This window comes from Pezoporus wallicus, unplaced genomic scaffold (assembly GCF_028554395.1).
Source record: "Pezoporus wallicus isolate ANWC-B61680 ecotype Strahan unplaced genomic scaffold, APGP_CSIRO_Pwel_v1 contig_13208, whole genome shotgun sequence".
Classification (NCBI taxonomy): domain Eukaryota; kingdom Metazoa; phylum Chordata; class Aves; order Psittaciformes; family Psittacidae; genus Pezoporus; species Pezoporus wallicus.
Window position 1 is genome coordinate 108,734 of NW_026635510.1, and position 16,056 is coordinate 124,789.

Consider the following 16,056-nt stretch of genomic DNA (forward strand, 5'->3'; position numbering starts at 1 on the left):
CTCAGCCTGGCTCCAGAGCAGAGCTGCTCCAGCCCTTGCATCTCCATGGCCTCTGGACTCACTCCAACTGCAAGTCCCTCTTCTCTTGTGCTGTTGCTCCAGAGTCGGATCAGGACTGCAGTGGGGGTCTTCCCCCGAGCGCAGCAGAGGGGGGAAGAGTACCTACACAGAGGCTTTAGTGCAAATGAAATCAGGTTTAATGTGCCCTTTCACGCAGAGGACTGCTTAAACCCGGAGGGACACGCTTATCCCCAGTGCCTGCTCAGCACAGCCATGTCCCCTCCCCGTCCCACAGTTCTGCCCAGCCTGCTGGGTGCTCCTGCTTCTTCCCACTGCTGCAGCAGCATCATCGCAGCATGTGCCTCTGGTTTATCAATGGGGATCCATGCCGAGCAGTCTTTGACCCTCAAGTTTCTCATGGAGAAGGATTCTTGCCTTGTCTCGCCTGGCTTCAGTGCATGTACCCATCAGGAGATGCTTACCCCAGGCACGGGGGATGAGGTGAGATGCGTGGTCCCCTGCCCGCGGGGCTCCCATTCTGGCTGCCTCTTAGAAGTTCTCCTTGTTGAAGTAGAATTTGACCTTCCTGGGGTCCAGGCTGGAGTGCTGGTGGCAAGACTTCTGCAGGCTCTTCGCCAAGGCCCCCGGCCCGCAGAGGAACACACCAACCACCGACCTGCACACAGCATGGGGGCATCAGCACCAGGTAAGGGCTCAGGGAGGATGGGTGCCCCCAGCACCCTCAGCCCCCTGCCCTGCTCTCACCTGGGGTGTGCTGCAGCCACGGCTGTGAACTCACTGTTCCACATGGGCCGCCCGAAGATGGTTTTGTGCCTGAGCCCCGTCACTGTGTCCACAGCAGTGTCGAAGCGCAGCGCCACGTTGTTGGCCTGGCCAGAGCAGGGCAGTGAGGACCCTGCCACCACCCCTGGGCCCAGCAATGGTCCCCCACCATGGAGGAGCATCCAGTGCTGATGCCCACCATACGCCACTGCCTGCAAGCCATTGCCATGGTTCTCCTGGGCCACCCCATGTCCCTGCCTTGCCCATGGTCAACTCACAATGCTGGTGTCCCAGCCAGTGAGGAAGAGGCGGTAGGTGAGGAAGTCAGCCTTGCCCGACTCGGCCATCTTCTGCTCCAGCGAGGCAAGCAGGTCATTGAACCAGGCAAAGGCTCCTGTGTCCCGGCAGAGCCAGTAGAAGTAGATCTGGGATGCAGAAAGGGATTGCTTGCAGTAGAGCAGAGCAGGAGGGATGGAAGGATGACGTGTCAAACGAACCCACGCTGCTCCCATGGGAAAATCCGTACCTTCTTGGTCTTGAGGGTCTGGTCACCCTGCTGGAACTTGTACCAGATGGACTTCAGGACGGAGGCAAAAGGGGTGACACCGATACCTGCTCCCACCAGCATAGCTACCTCATACTGGAACACGTCTTCGCTGGCTGTGCCGAAGGGACCATCCACCTCGATCCTGGCCAGGGAATGATCTGGATAAGAAGCTGGGCCTCCCCACATCAGCCCATTTGAGTGGGCTGCAGCCTACCTGGGCATCTCCAGCTTCTGCTGCTGGAAGGTGTCGATGAGGCGCTCGGTCCAGTCTCCAGCCGCTCGGATGTGGATGGAGAAGAAGTCCTCCTCGGGCGCAGAGGTGAGGGTGAAGGGATGCCACTCCAGCAGGGAGATGGAGGGGCAGTTGACAAAAATGTACTGCCCCACTTCCATGCGGAACCCCTTCTTCTGCATCTGCAGCTCCAGCACGCGGGCAGGGTGCATCACCACCTATGGGGAGGGATGGGGCTCAGCACCCAGAATGGCTCCTGTCCATCTCCCCATGGCCATCATGGCAAGGAGCTTCAACACGTGCTCCTGCTCCACACACCTTGGTGACAACCACCTTCTGCCGCGCACGCCAGACCCGCAGGATCCGCTCGAAGATGTAGAGGAGGACAGGGGCCAGGACCCACTTCCAGGACTGTGGGATGGAGGAGAGCAAAGGGCTGGAGCATCCCAAGGGAAAGGGAAGAGCTTCTCCCCCTGCCTCCATCCCAGCACTGCCCTACCTCGGCAGGGATGCTCCCGAACTCGGGGTCCTTGCAGCAGTCATGGTTGCAGTGCTTGTCCTTGTGTGTGAGGTACTGGGCGCAGTGGTGTGGATGCACCTCCTTGATGCTCTCCTCTGTCTGTCCACGCACCAGCCCGCTGTGGGGAGATGAAGGTTGAGCCCGGCTCATGTCCCCTTGTTCAGGGTTTAGCCTCAATGCGTGAAGCCAACTGGGAATGGGGACCCCAACTCCCTGCTGCCCAGGGCCTTACGCGATGCCATGGATGACAAGCCCAGCAAAGTAGATGATGAAGAGGTGATGCGTGTACCAGAAGACTTCAAAGTAGTTCCTGCGGATGAACTCGGTGGAGGACGTGACCATGAGGATGAGTGCCAGTGTGATGATGACCCCTGTCAGCCCTGGGATGGTGGTGAAGGTCACGTACTCGACGGTCTATAGGAACAGCAGGATGGGTTAGGGATGCAGGGGCTGGTGGTGATGGGGAGCTGGATGCCAGGGTCACGCTCACCGTCTGGTTGGAGTGGATGGGGTTCAGCCACTTGTTGCTGCCCTGCAGGTGCATCTTGGAGAGGACAGCGGGCAGGCTGCTGTCCGTGGCCTGCTGGCTGCCGTTGTAGCGCTCCAGGTTGAAGAGGTGGGCAATGGTGTGCACGGCTGGCAGGGGACAGGCAGTCACTGCATGGTCACCTCCCGGTCCCCACCATACCCCAGCCTGCGCAGGGCAGTACCTGTGAGCAGGGCCAGGGTGTACGCCACCAGCTTGTGGAAGGTGAGGTTGTGGTCCAGCTGCTTCCGCAGTGTCCGCCGGCAGCACTGAGGGACAGGCAGGGGCTTGGGATGGGGATAGGGATGGGGATAGGGATGGGGATGGCCGTGCCACCGTGGAGCACTCACCGAGCAGGTCCCGCGGAGGAAGGAGAGGAGGTTGCGGCACACGGGCAGCAGGATCAGCATGCTGTTGAAGTTGAGGCACTTGGCTGATGCTCGAGCCCATGCCAAGGCGGACTGGGGAAAGAAGGAGGAGGGATGAGCGCTGCTGTTCCATGCCACAGGTTGGGTACGTCTGCCTGCAGCCGTGCTGCTCAGCATGGGGCTTGGGCGGGATGGGGTTGAGCGATGCTGACATGGGGAATGGGAGGTGGAGTGATGCTGGGGTGGAGACTGGGAAGAGGGGTGCTGCTGAGCCAGGAAAGGGCAGTTTTGCCCCCAAAGGGTGGTCAGGCATTGGAACAGGCTTCCCAAGGGAAGTGGGTGGAACCAGCAACCCTGGAAGTGTTCAGATCCATGTAGATGAGGCCCTCAGTGGCATGGGTTAGTAGTGGCCTTGGCAGTGCTGGGGAATAGTTGGTCTCAGTGATCTTAAAGGTCTTATCCAACCTATACAATCCTATGCAAGGAGAAGGACTGGGAGGGGGTGATGCTGGGCTGAGACATGACAGGGACCAGCATGGGCTGTGGACTGGGATGGAGCAGGCTGGGAGAGGGCAGGACAAGGAAGGGGCATGGTTGCTGCAGGGGAAAACCTTACCCCGAGGATGGCCCTGGTGTAGAAATACCGCGCATCCCGGTCGAAGAACAGGAAGTAGTAAGTGAAGAGGAAGATGTTGATGCCCAGCCAGGCTGCCTGCGGGGACAAGCCGCGGCCTCATGAGGGACCCCCCTTTGCCCCTAGCATGAGGGTGCATCAGGACAGTGCAGCCCTTCCTGCTCCATATGAGCTGCAGCAGCACATGGGGACAAAGGTGGGGAGGATGAGTCTGGCAAAAGGACCATTGGGTCACTGCAGCCCTGTGCATCACCCTGATAAGGAAGGAGGAAAAGCGGGTGCATATCCCAAGGGTGGTTGGGGCTGCATGGGGAAGACGCTGGGAGGAGGAAGTTTCAGCCCCATGGCACTGCCAGCCCGTGCCCAACCCTGCTGCACCCCACAGCAGCTCTCTCACAGCCACAGAGAGCTCCCAAAGCCCCTCTGTCTTGTGTTGTTTTCTTTAAGTAGTTTAAAGAAGTGAAGATGACCGGATGAGAGCTGGGCTGGTCCAGCCTGGAGAAGAGAAGGCTCCTGAAGGGGAGACCTGAGAGCAGCTCCAGTGCCTGAAGGGGCTGCAGGAAACCTGGAGAGGGGCTTGGGACAAGGACCTGTAGGGACAGGCCAAGGGGAATGGCTTTAACTTGCCCGAGGGGAGACTGAGATGAGCTCTTAGGCAGAAGCTCTTCCCTGTGAGGGTGCTGAGGCTCTGGCACAGGGTGCCCAGAGAAGCTGTGGCTGCCCCATCCCTGGCAGTGTTCAAGGGCAGGTTGGACACAGGGGCTTGGAGCAAGCTGCTCCAGTGGAAGGTGTCCCTGCCAGTGGCAAGGGATTGGAACTGGATGAGCTTTAAGGTCCCTTCCAACACATTCCATGATTTTAAGCTGCACATCCCCGTTTCTCATGCACTTGCAGCTCCTTCCAAGCAGTGCCACCCAGATGAGCCCCATAACACCAGTGATGCCGTGACACAGCACCAGTCATCCACAGTGTCCACCATCACCTAGTGCAGGCTCTCACAGGAGCTTTCTGCTTTCCCATGGGGAGAAGACATTCCCAACCAAAGCAGCCAGGCAAGTGATGCCATTTTTAAGCTTTATCTCAGGATCCCCCCTTTCCTTAAGCTTTAGGAGCCCCATCCCTTCCTGGCCACCGGTGCTTTGCAGGTTGGCTGAGCAGAGGGGATGCTTGTCTCTCCCTGCCCATCAGCCCCCTTTTCCCCCTGCGATCCCCCCAGCCCATGCTCCCCATAGCCCCCTGCATTGTCCCCAGCCCCACACACTCACGAGGACCGCAGCAGAGAACCAGTGGTTGACCAGCCAGTTGCCCATGGTGCACTGTCAGGTCCGGTGCTGCCTGCCCGGGGCTTTATGGAGGCAGCGGCAGCCCCGGCCATGGGAGCAGCTCCTCAGGGACTTTCCCCTGAGGAGCCTTTGAGGAAATGCGGGCTGGTTTCAAAGGCCGCCTTCCAGGAAGGCAGGGCTGACCCAGGCAGACAGCCCTGACATCAGTCCCCTGCGCCGGATGGGTACAGTCACCGTGGAGGGGTTCCCTATGGCACCATGGCTGGGTGCTGCAGGGCATCAGGGTGCTCCTTGTGCATGTTTGCACTATTTGGGGACAAAATGGGCTTTTCTGAAGGGAATTTCCTGGTGGGAGGAAGGTGCAGAGGGTTCAGCTCTGTTGTGCTGCTCCCGGCCTTCCTCACCAGCCTTCACTGCCTCTTTGCTACAAGAAACCATTGGAGGAGGAGGAGAAGCATCCCAGCACTGTGCTGATGCCAGGATCCAACCCAGGGATCCACTCCAGGGTGGGTGAATTAAGACTGAGCACCAGCGGTGCTGCACCTCCATGAGCGCCCTCAGCCTGGCACCAGCATCCTCCTAACTGAGCTGACCCCACAAAGGATGCTGGGGAGGGGGGTGGCACACTCCTGATTTGGCACCGGGATGCCCGGGTCACATCAGCATCCCTGCTGCTGTGCCAGCCACCCTTCCTCTCCTGCCTGCCCTCCACTGCAGCGTCCTGAGCCCTGCGGTGCTGGGTGCTTGGCTGGGAACAGCACCTGGGGCCTGGAGGAACAGGTTGGGCAGGATTGCTCCTCACCGCCTCGCGCCTGGCCCGCAGCCATGGCCACGCTGAGGGAGGTGCAGGATGAGGCAGGCCCCTGTCCTGCCATGCTCCTGCCTCTTCCCGGCTCCATTGTGGGGCTCCCCCTTTACCCCAGTACCCACTGGCACAGCCCCTGCTTGGTACCTGTGAGCACAATCAATGGGTGTGCACCCATGCCAGCCCCGGCGCGACGGTGATGGTCCCACCCTCACATGAGTCAGTGCCAGCACCCGGACACGCAGCCACAGCAGAGGTTCTTTACTGCTTAAAACAGTCCCGCTGGCCCCGTGTCCCCAGGGTCACTGTGTGTACCGCAGCGGGCAGCTTGGGGTGTCAGGGCACCTATAGGGCTGTGCACTGCACAGCGGCTGCTTGCAGCGGCAGTTTGAGCATCCCAAAGTCCTTTGTGTCCATGTGCGCGGCAGGCACACACACGTTCCTGTCCCCATGGCACTGTGGGATGTGCAGGGACCAAGGGCCAGCAGTGCTTGGTCTGTGCCACGTCTGCCAGCACATCTCTGCGTCCATAGCCGGGTGCTGGCTGTCCCTCAGACGATGCTGTGCCTCACACCAGGCTCATACGGTGCTTCGAGGTGCAGAGGGGTCCCCGACGGGCGCCGGCGACAGCAAACACAGTGCAAGAAGTCAGCAACGTTGTGCTGGAAGAGCTGTCGGCAGGGATGCAGGTACTGGAAGAAGAGGAGCATGAAGTAGATGCCCAGGCAGTAGCCGAGGAGCAGCTGCACCACCAGCAGCGGCGTGCAGACGTTCTCGTAGACATCCGTCTTGAAGAAGTACCAGAGGACGACGAGGGCCGTGTTCTCCATCAGCCGTGCCACGTAGTACACAGCCAAGCGGCCCCAGTCCTGGGACTTGTCAATGAGGTCCCTATCAGCCAGCTTGAGCTGCACGGCTGACCAGCAGAACATGTTGATGCTGGCGTAGAGGAGGGTGAAGGCGCAAAGCACCACCACGGTGCCCACGCGGCTGAAGTTCTTCTCGATGTTGTCGGGCAGGCGGGTGCCGCTGCGCCAGAACTGCACCCAAGGCATGAAGAAGACGATCAGCAGGTTGGCCAGGGCGATGGGGATGATCCAGTGCTTGAAGACGGTGCTGAAGAGCACGAGGACGGCCACGCGCGTGGAGATCTCCAGGCTGCGCCACAGCACGATGCAGAGGAAGGCCAGCGGCCGCAGCTGGACCTTGTAGTCGTCGTACTTGACCTGGATGGACAGGACGTTGCAGACGAGGGCTCCGTAGGTGACTGACACGAGGCAGATGCCCATGAGGACCGCTGCAAAGAGAGAGGACAGAGCAGTCAGGCAGCGCTGGGGACTGTAGCCCACCGTTCACCCCAAGAGCATCTCGAGAGCCGGCCTCATCCAGGGGCAAGATAGAATCATAGAACCAGAGAATGGTTTGGGTTGGAAAGCACCTTAAGGTCATCCAGTTCCAACCCCCTGCCATGGCAGGGACACCTCACACTAAACCATGGCACCCAAGGCTCTGTCCAACCTGGCCTTGAGCACCACCAGGGATGGAGCATTCACAACCTCCCTGGGCAACCCATTCCAGTGCCTCATCACCCTCACAGTAAAGAGCTTCCTCCTTATATCTAACCTGAACTTCCCCTGTTTAAGTTTGCACTCATCACCCCTAGTCTTATCATTCAGGATGAAGATCATTCATACGGAACATTGGCAGCTGCTCCCATTCACTGCAGCCAGGAAAACTGCAATGGAACAAATGGGAAGTATCTGGTCCCAGTTGTGCCATGCCAGTGGTGATGGCTGTGAGATGCAGGACTGAGCTCAGGCACCCGAGCTGCAAGGGAATGACCTGGAATGTGCCAACCTGGATTCACCTCCTGCATCTGCTGCTGGAGGGGCACTGGTGCTCATCCTCCCTCTGATGCTTCCATTCCCTAAAACACCCTTTCAGGGGGATATGGCCAAGGAGGGGGTCTCTATGGGGCATCCCCCATGTTCACTCTTCCATGGGCACAGCTCTGGGCTCCCAGCCCGGCCACAGAGTAGGTTGGTGAGGGCAGCTCCGTCCCCAGGCGCTGCACCGCTGTGGTGCAAGAGCTCCTGCGTGTCTGGCTCAGCAGCATGCCGAAGTGGGAGTTAAGAGCTTGCTCCGGCACATCCAGCCCCGAGCTCATAAACATCCTGGGAGCAGGCAAAGGAGCCTGGGAGTGGAAGCGCGGGACTGGGAGCTGCGGCTGTTGGGAGAGGCGCAGAAATAGATCCAACGGAGGGGCTGTGAGGAACCCAGAGCATTCTATTCTATTTCCATCTATTTCTACTTGATCTATTTCTGTCATTGGAAATAGATCCAATAGAGGGGCTGTGAGGAAGCCAGAGCATGTAGCTGGCTGGAAAACAACAACAACTGCTGCAGACTGGAGCAACGTGGGGCAGGGACATGGCATTTTCATGGGACAGGCCACTGGGTGCATGGATGGCCCTGTAGTGCAGATATCTGTGAGCAGCAGGGCTGGGAGTAGCATGTCCAGCTCTTCCCGCTTTCCCAAGCGTCACATCCAGGTGGAGAGCACAGAGTGGGAAAAGCAAACCAGGGATGGATGAGTGCAGGTCGTGCTCCACGTTATCCAGTGGCCACCATCCCCGCAGAGCTCTGTGGGACGCCAACCACCACCCATAGCTATGGGGCCTGTCCCTGTGGGTCCCCACACACCAGGCACCCTTACCTCGGGCAGCAGGGACGTACTTCTCCAGGATGCTGATATAGAGCTGGACGCTGAGCTGCGGCGTGGAGCCCAGGAAGGCCTGGATGACCGCCATGCGCTTGAAGGCGTTGCGGTGCGTGGCCAGGCGCCGCTCCGAGTGACCCATCTCCTGCTCCATCTCCACCTCGTAGCCCTTCCGCAGCCGCCGCTTGCGGGTGATGGTGACGTAGGGCTCCTCCTGCCTCCCCGACCAGCAGTACACCAGCAGAGCCTCCATGCACCTGCAAGGATGTGGCAGTGTCACCCACAGCCTCATGTGCCCCCCCCCCAGTGCATCCAGACCCTCTTCACCCAGTGCTGGATGGACCCTGACCCTGCTGAGAGCAGCCCAAATGATGTGAGTGAGCATTCAGTAGTGCTGCGGGCAGTCCCTGGCCTTCGGATGTCAGGATGAGGGCAGGATATCAGGATGAGGACAGGGTCACACCAGGACCGTGGGGATGCCCGGTGGTCACTTCTCTGCTCCAGCACTCAGGGTGAAGCATGTAGGGCAGGGGGACAACAACCACCCCAGCGAGGGATGCAACAACTGATGCAAGAAGGGCAGCATCCAGGGTACAAAACCGTAGCTCTTCTCAGAATGAGAGCTACAGGAAGTTGTTCATCACTCTTGGGCTCCGTTTCCCTCACTGACACAAAAAGCATGCCTTCCTCTAAGCAGAGGTGAGAGAAGCTTCTGATACCACTTTTGATCTCTCCTCTTGTAGAAGGCTTCTACGTTTCCTCCTTGGTGGGGATGGCAGGAAGGGGAGCGCAGGGTGAAGCTGTGTGTGCCATGGAGAGATAAGAGAGCGCTTCCGCAACCGCTTCCCCGCAGGACACCCTCATGTGTGCGCAGGGGATGTGGGTTCCTGCCACGAGGGAGGACCCCCCTCCCCTCCACACACAGCCATGCAGTGGGGTGCACGGGCTGGAGGCAATCAGCAGAGGAGGACCCATCCAAGAGGCTTGGCTCCCACCCAGGGATGAGCTGGCTCTGGGGCCAATGGGATGTAATTATCTGTGAGTGCTCATTAGGGCAGCAGAAGTTGCTCTGTTTCAGACCCAAATGGAATGAGGTTTCTGGGTACGTTCTCTTGCCAGATGAGGCCAACGCTCATGGCTCACTGCAACCTCTAATGGGAAAACGGCTCAGTCCATAAAGTCTGGCTCCATGAGCAGTCCCAGCAGTCCCAGTGCCCTGCCAGACCTTCTCAGCTCCATTACCAGCCCAGCGAGCAGCCTTCCCTGAGCATCTCTGGCTGGCTCTTGCAAGTGGCCAAGTACTATCATCATCATCTGATGCATCACCATGGGTCAGCATGGGCTGATGTGCCCCCACAGCCCATCAAATGGCTGATGGCACCGAGGTGAGGCTCCCCGGTACCCTCTGAAGATGAAACATCACAACAAGGATGTCTCCAGCACCCTGCTTGTTCCTGGTGCCACAGGAAGTGTGGTACAGGCCATGGTGTGCCCCAAAGTGTGCCCTTGGGGCAGGACCCGTTGGAGATGGTGGCTCTGCCATGCTGCCCATAGCACCCTCTGTGTGCTCTCATGGAGCAGGGTGCCCGGGGTGGCACAGCCCAGGGAGGCTCCACAGCATTCCCAAGCAGTGAGAGATCAGCACTTCTCTGGCTTGTGCAACACCCACCTCCTCTCCCAGCATGGTTCAGCGGACCCCAGCTTCCACACCAGCCCCACTCCTGCACCAAGCCCCTCTCTCCACGGCCCAAAGCTGGCACCAGGACTGGGGACCTTTGGAGGGGGGGGGCAGGACCCCTGTCACCTCAAGCACGCAGCCAGGATTTACATCTGTGCTCCCAGCCTAAGCAAGAACAGAACAAAACCCAGAGGCAAAGGGAGCAGTTGGGCTGCAGGAAGCAGCAGTAGGAAGAGCCTTTAGAGCAGCTGAGATGCAACAGGCTGGCAGAGCCGAGTCGTGCCTGGAGGAGAGCAGGCAGCAACCCCTGGGGAGGACCGTGGCACCACCGGGTGCAGGTGGCCGAGCACAAGACCCCCATGGGACAGGAGCAGCAGAGCCCCCAGGGAGGAACAGGATGGGGACACATCAGGAGCAGCTCCGGGCTTGCCGGGAGAGACCCTGCTCTCACCCGGTGCCTGCTGGGGGGGTGTCCCCTCATCTCTATAGGGTATCCCCGCATCCCTGCCGGGGGTCCCCGCATCCCCGCTGCGCTCACCTGATGATGGGCCCGAGCTGGAGCAGATGCATGAGCCCGATGAGGGGCCGGTCGCGGCTGATGTCGCGGTGCACGAAGATGAGCGTGAGCTGCACCAGCACGGACGGGCAGAGCATGAAGAAGATGGTGAGCGCCAGCCAGAAGCGGTCGTCGGAGTGGCTGTAGGAGAAGCAGAGCACGGCGGCGGCCGCGCTCTCCCCGCAGAACAGCGCCGTCGAGAACACGATGCCGAGCGGCAGCTTCGGCCGCAGCGGGGCGGCGGGAGGGCAGCCCCCGCTCGGGCCGTCCATCGCGGCCCCGGCCCGGCCGCTCAGCCCCGCCGCGGCCACATCCCGGGCTGCAGAGGGGAGAGGAGCCGCGCTCAGGGCGGAGCGGGGCTCCCCCGCCGCTCCGTGCCGCCGCGGGTTCCCTGCCCCGGCCCCGCCGAGCCGAGCCGAGCCCGGCGGGGCGGGGACGGGACGCACCGGCAGCCCTAAGGGCCCGCCCCGACCGGAGCAGGGGGCGGGACACCCCGGGCAGGGACCCTCCCGGTGCGGTACCGGGGTGCCCACCCGTGTGGAGGCCCCTGCCCGAGGAGCCCCAGCGCCCCTATCCCAGGATCCTCCTTCCCTGCCTCTGCCGGGTGCCCCCATTCCAGGACATCCCCAACACGGCCAGGACCCCCACCCCAAACCACCCCACCAGCCCAGGGCACCCCAGCAGCACCCACAACCCCATCAGCCATAGCCCTGCCAGCCCCCCCTGCAGCCCCCAAGCATCCTCCCTGGGACCTCGCTGCGAAGTCCTGGCTCCCTTGTGTCCTGGCAGCCATCAGCACCCCAAAGTGCCGCTACATGGGGGGGCCACCCAGGCAAGGGCTCTCATCCCTAGAGACAGAGGGGTCCCACCACGGGGCAGGGAGCAGGCTGGTATTAAGCAAGTTGAGCTGCAGCAGGGGCATCCCTTTGGGTCTGCAGGCAGCTGGGGTGGGTCTCGAAGTCTGGGGAGGGTGTTACAGCAGAGATGTGGCTCTTGCATCCTGGATGCTCCCAGCTCCAGGTAGGAATTAGTAAAGACCACACTGTCCTACAGCTGAGCAACAGGGTGCTTTTCCCATTGCCTTCAAGGACACACTTTCAAGGTGATGGGATATATGACCTCACTGATGGAGCCTTTGCTGAGCCCACCATTCAGCCCCACATCCCCTGTGTCTGTGGTTCAGCCCAGGGCAGCAAGCTGAGCCCCACACCTCAGTCACCACGCAGCCATGAGGTCCCTGCTCTGCCCATCATGCACTGAGACCCTCACCCCTGCCTTTCCCTCACAAGCGGTGGTGCTGGCACCATGATGCCCATGTGCTGCCTTCCCAAGCATGCGCTGCCTGCCAGGTTACTCAGTCCAGCCTGGGCACACGCTGGCTGTCTGGGAGAGGTGGGACAAGGCACGGAGTGTTTGAGGTCAGCTGTTTTCCCCTGATTTAGGCAGACTTCCAGTCTTAGGTAGCTTTTAAATCCCTCAGCAGCCAGACCTTCTCACAGGGAGGTGCCCACGCTGCATCCATCACTCACCCAGCCCCATACAAGCCAAAAGCATGAACCCTCCCAAGCCCCCCACACAAGTTCCCCCTCTTTTACCGGGCTTATCAGTGGCAAAGCTGGGAATGAAACCATCTGAGCCCTCCAAGGCTGCGTCTCCCCAATGGCAGCTCTCACTCAGAAGCAATCCCGGTCTCAGCACTTTTCCTTCCAAGCAGCTGAGGAGCTGCTTTGGGAAGCCACAAACACCATGAGCTCACAGGGACTGGCCTGACCGGCGCAGACAGGGACCCACGTGTCATTGCTCAGCTCTGGTATGACAATCATGTATTTTCCAGCTGGTTTTGGAAACAGCTTCTCCAAAAAGAACCCCAGTGGGACAGAGGGCAAAGGGAACAGCATCCAAAGGAAGGAGCCGGATGCTGTGGATACCCGGATGGGAGCTGCGCATAGGCCTGGATGGGCACTCAGACAGTGACAGGGCACTGCCAACTGTGCCCACACCTCTGTAGTAGCAGAGCAAGGGGCAACTCACACCATTTATGCAACTTCCATTTATCCAAATTAAAAGCATCCCCCAGGAGCCTGGCAGGGCACCAAGCCCTCGGCTGAGCAATGCCTGGGCTCCGACTCATCCCATTGATGATTTCATCTTCCCTTGTTTCGTGATGAAATGAGCAATTGTTTAAGCACTCAAGAATTCCAGACCTGCTTCAGGGAGCGCCGGCGCCCATGATGGGAATGGCGGGATGAAGCCTCACCGCGCTTCCCACACCAGCTATTATCCCATTTTCTGACCCAAGCAGCGGGCTGTGTTCTGGTGCACGCTGTGAGTCACCCCTCCAGCCTAACCCTACCTGGCCGCGGTGTAAACAGCAGGCCATAAACACTCCCTGTGTCACAGATAGCACCAAACACCCTGTCCCCATTGCCACCGCCGCTCCCTGGACCCGTTCTTCTGCCTGCAATCCCAGCACGGCTTTAGTGACACTGAAGGATATCCCACCCTTGTGTCCCCATCTGCAGTGCCTGGATGCTGGGCCAGAACCCTGGAGCAGAACTGGGGCTGGATGGGGTGAATGTGATGCAGAACTAGCATGGAAGTGCCCATCAGGATATAAGCCAAGGTGCCAAACAGACGGGGACTGTGCTGGCATCTCTAGGACCACTTAGGAAAGTGAAGGGGTTTCAATGGGTCGCAGTTCACTTCTGTTTGGGTTGTAAGGGGCCTTAAAGCTCATCCAGTTCCAACCGCCTGCCATGGGGTTCCCAAAGTCCTGCCACCAGTGCTGGATGTCAGTGCTGGAGAGCATCCCAGCTCCATTGTTTTCTTAATCCCAGCCTGCATTATTTTGTCAGTCCCGGTGTTCACACGCATTGAACACGGGGCTGTGGCAGGGGTGTCTGCCTGCCGGGATTTGATGCCTATGAGAGCCTGGGCTGAGCGTGGGGTGGGAGCAGGCTCCAGCTCTGAAAATAGCCGTGTGTGCTTTACACATGCCTGGCGGCTCAGCTCCTGTAAAAGGAGAAGAAATGGGAATGGGAGGCAGCTCCTTGCCAGAGCCCTTAAAGAGCCCAGGTAGGATCGCAGCCCGCGGGCTCTGCACTCCGGTCCTTGCCGCACCGCACTAGGACCCGGAGCGGCTCTCGGAGCCAAGCGCACGGTGCCGGCTTCCCAAATATAGCCCAGCACATAGCGTGGAGCAGGGGGTGTGGGGACCACGCTGCCCTTTCGGCCCCAAACCACCCCGGCAACACGCTCCGAGGAGGATTAAACAGCATGGAGCGATGGCGAGGACGTGCTGGATGAGATGGAAACCAGTGTTCCCGGGCTCCGCACTCCCTGAGCAGGGACCTCACCGTGTTCCCAGGAATCTCTGAGCCGGGAATGCTTTACTTAGTTTGGAAATAGCTTTGCTGGTTTTGACAGCCTGAGCTGTTTGGATTCTGCATCGCTGCCTCAGTAACTCAGCTGCCTATTTTCCTGCCCCAGCTGTCTGTGGAATAGTTTCTGGTTGGGGAAATATTTCTTTCCATTTACTTCATCATGAGACTGCTTTTACCAGCCCAGTTCCTCATGCAGCTTCTCCCCCTTATCCTGCTGGGATATAAACTCATGGCTGCCCTGAGGAGCTCATCCCTCTGTATCTCGCGGCAGTGCTAGGCCCATAAAGCAGGCACCCTGTGCTCCTCTGGCATGGGCCAAGCCACTCCTGGCTTCAATTCTTTAACGAGGAAAGAGTTACCATCTTCAAGGTAACTTCAACACATTTATAGGTGTTTGCGATAGTTATAGGTGGTGCCTCTTTGGGTACAGTCCCAGCTCAGGCACCGGGTGATGCTGTAACAGTAAACCAGGGAAGGAAGGGTTAAAATGACTTTAATTAACCGATTCCTCTGGTCCCGCCTCCTGTAAGAGTATACAGCTCACCCTGCTAACCCAGCCAGGAGGCACTGCACATGCCCAGGCATCCTGGCAGGCCGGAGGGATGGGTTACGCTCTCCTTCGCTGCACTGTAATGCTCTCAGCAAAACCACTGTAGGAGCCTAGGTAGGGCTTGTAGCCTTCAAAGGGGCATCATAAAGCTGGCATCCTCCGCAGGCGCCAGGGAATGACACAGACCCCAGTCAAATCCAAGCCTCTTCTGGGAATTTGTGTGTGCTCTGGCTGGGAAGCACCCATCTGGAAATGGGGTTAGAAGCACCCAGCTCCCTGCACACACCTCCCCTGTGCCTGTGCCTGCTGCGGGGTGGTGGTAGTGATGGAGGGGGAGCAAAGAGAGCTCTAGAAAAACAACTTTCTGTGCCTAAAATAGCTCAGAGAGTGGTTGCTGGGCTGGTGGTGGGGAACACAACCGGATTCCACTGTGCTTGGTGCCGGTGTGGAAGCCATGGTGCAATCCTGCTTTACTCCCTGCCACCGTGCCAGCAAACACCCCCGGTGCCCATTGCCACCAGGTCTGCGTGGCACAGGCTGTAATTATCTTGCATTTCCAGCCTGACCGCGGGGCCTTCGTCTGTAATTAGCTCTTGGGATTTAGGAGCTCGTACGATCCGGGTTATCGGTAACCACCAGAGCCGTGCTGGGATTTAAAGGGACGGCGCATCTCTCGGCGCTGCCTTCGTGTGCCGCCTCGGAGGCATTCAACAGAGAGATGAGTCCCTCCCCAAAGGCTGGGCATGCCCTCGCCCTGCTTTTTTGGCCACAGTCGATGCGATCCCAAGCAAAGCAGAACAGCTTGGAAATATTCCTGCCAGGCTTTATTGTCCTTGCCATCACCTCGGCTTTCATCACCCCACGATAAATGCTACAGGCAGCCCCCATAGCACTGCACTGGTCACTGCTTTCCCTTGCAAGCCATCATTCCTCATGTGCAAGCTCCCCATCTCTGCCACTGCCGTCCCCCTCACTCAGCCCCTCACCTTGGGGTCTCATCGGGGTTCCTGACGCCAGCTCGGGTACATACTCACAGGGTCTAGTGAAGCCAAGGCAGGGCAGCCCGCCAGCCCGTGTCCATCTGTGCTCCAATTCCGTCCTGTGCTCTCGCCTCCTTCCCTCGCCCGCGGCACTCCAGCGAGGCAGAAATAGCCCCAAAACACGTGCTGCCTTCCGGGAAGCGATGCCAGGGGCTGAGCAGCCCCAGTGCCCCGGGCACAGCCTTCCCTGGGGGGCTCCGGTGATGGCTCCAGCGAGGAACACCTCCAGTTATCCACCAAGAGGATAGATTCTGCCTCGGAGTTTCTCACCTGGCAACAGTCACCAAGGAAACCCAGGCGGCGGGTACCCACTGGCACTGCCCGGGGGGTCCCTGCCGTGCTGGATGAGGGGCTCCCTCTGCTCTCTGCGTGTCTGTATGGGATGAGGGCCAGTCTCTGCTCTGCAACCTGAGCCCATGGAGCTGGGCATGG

General features: G+C 59.6%; 2 protein-coding genes across 4 annotated transcripts; both read right to left on the reverse strand.

The window, feature by feature from the left end:
• Positions 1–488: 488 nt before the first annotated feature.
• On the reverse strand, positions 489–5,105 carry NOX1 (NADPH oxidase 1). 2 transcript variants are annotated; one of them, XM_057396661.1, is made up of 12 exons: positions 4,876–5,105; positions 2,959–3,069; positions 2,793–2,877; positions 2,573–2,718; positions 2,315–2,496; positions 2,062–2,200; positions 1,881–1,973; positions 1,545–1,780; positions 1,310–1,472; positions 1,062–1,208; positions 766–890; positions 489–676 (listed from the first exon to the last, which is right to left on the reverse strand). In XM_057396661.1, the coding sequence occupies exons 1-12, from the start codon at positions 4,918–4,920 to the stop codon at positions 550–552; spliced, it is 1,599 nt and encodes a 532-aa protein (XP_057252644.1). In that variant the 5' UTR covers positions 4,921–5,105; the 3' UTR covers positions 489–549. The 2 variants fall into 2 exon arrangements, with proteins under 2 accessions (XP_057252644.1, XP_057252643.1); XM_057396660.1 differs by having other exon boundaries at positions 2,573–2,877.
• Positions 5,106–6,174: 1,069 nt separating this feature from the next.
• XKRX (XK related X-linked) lies at positions 6,175–16,056 on the reverse strand. 2 transcript variants are annotated; one of them, XM_057396673.1, is made up of 4 exons: positions 15,619–16,056; positions 10,634–10,722; positions 8,415–8,674; positions 6,175–6,995 (listed from the first exon to the last, which is right to left on the reverse strand). In XM_057396673.1, the coding sequence occupies exons 2-4, from the start codon at positions 10,663–10,665 to the stop codon at positions 6,250–6,252; spliced, it is 1,038 nt and encodes a 345-aa protein (XP_057252656.1). In that variant the 5' UTR covers positions 10,666–10,722; positions 15,619–16,056; the 3' UTR covers positions 6,175–6,249. The 2 variants fall into 2 exon arrangements, with proteins under 2 accessions (XP_057252656.1, XP_057252655.1); XM_057396672.1 differs by having other exon boundaries at positions 10,634–10,970.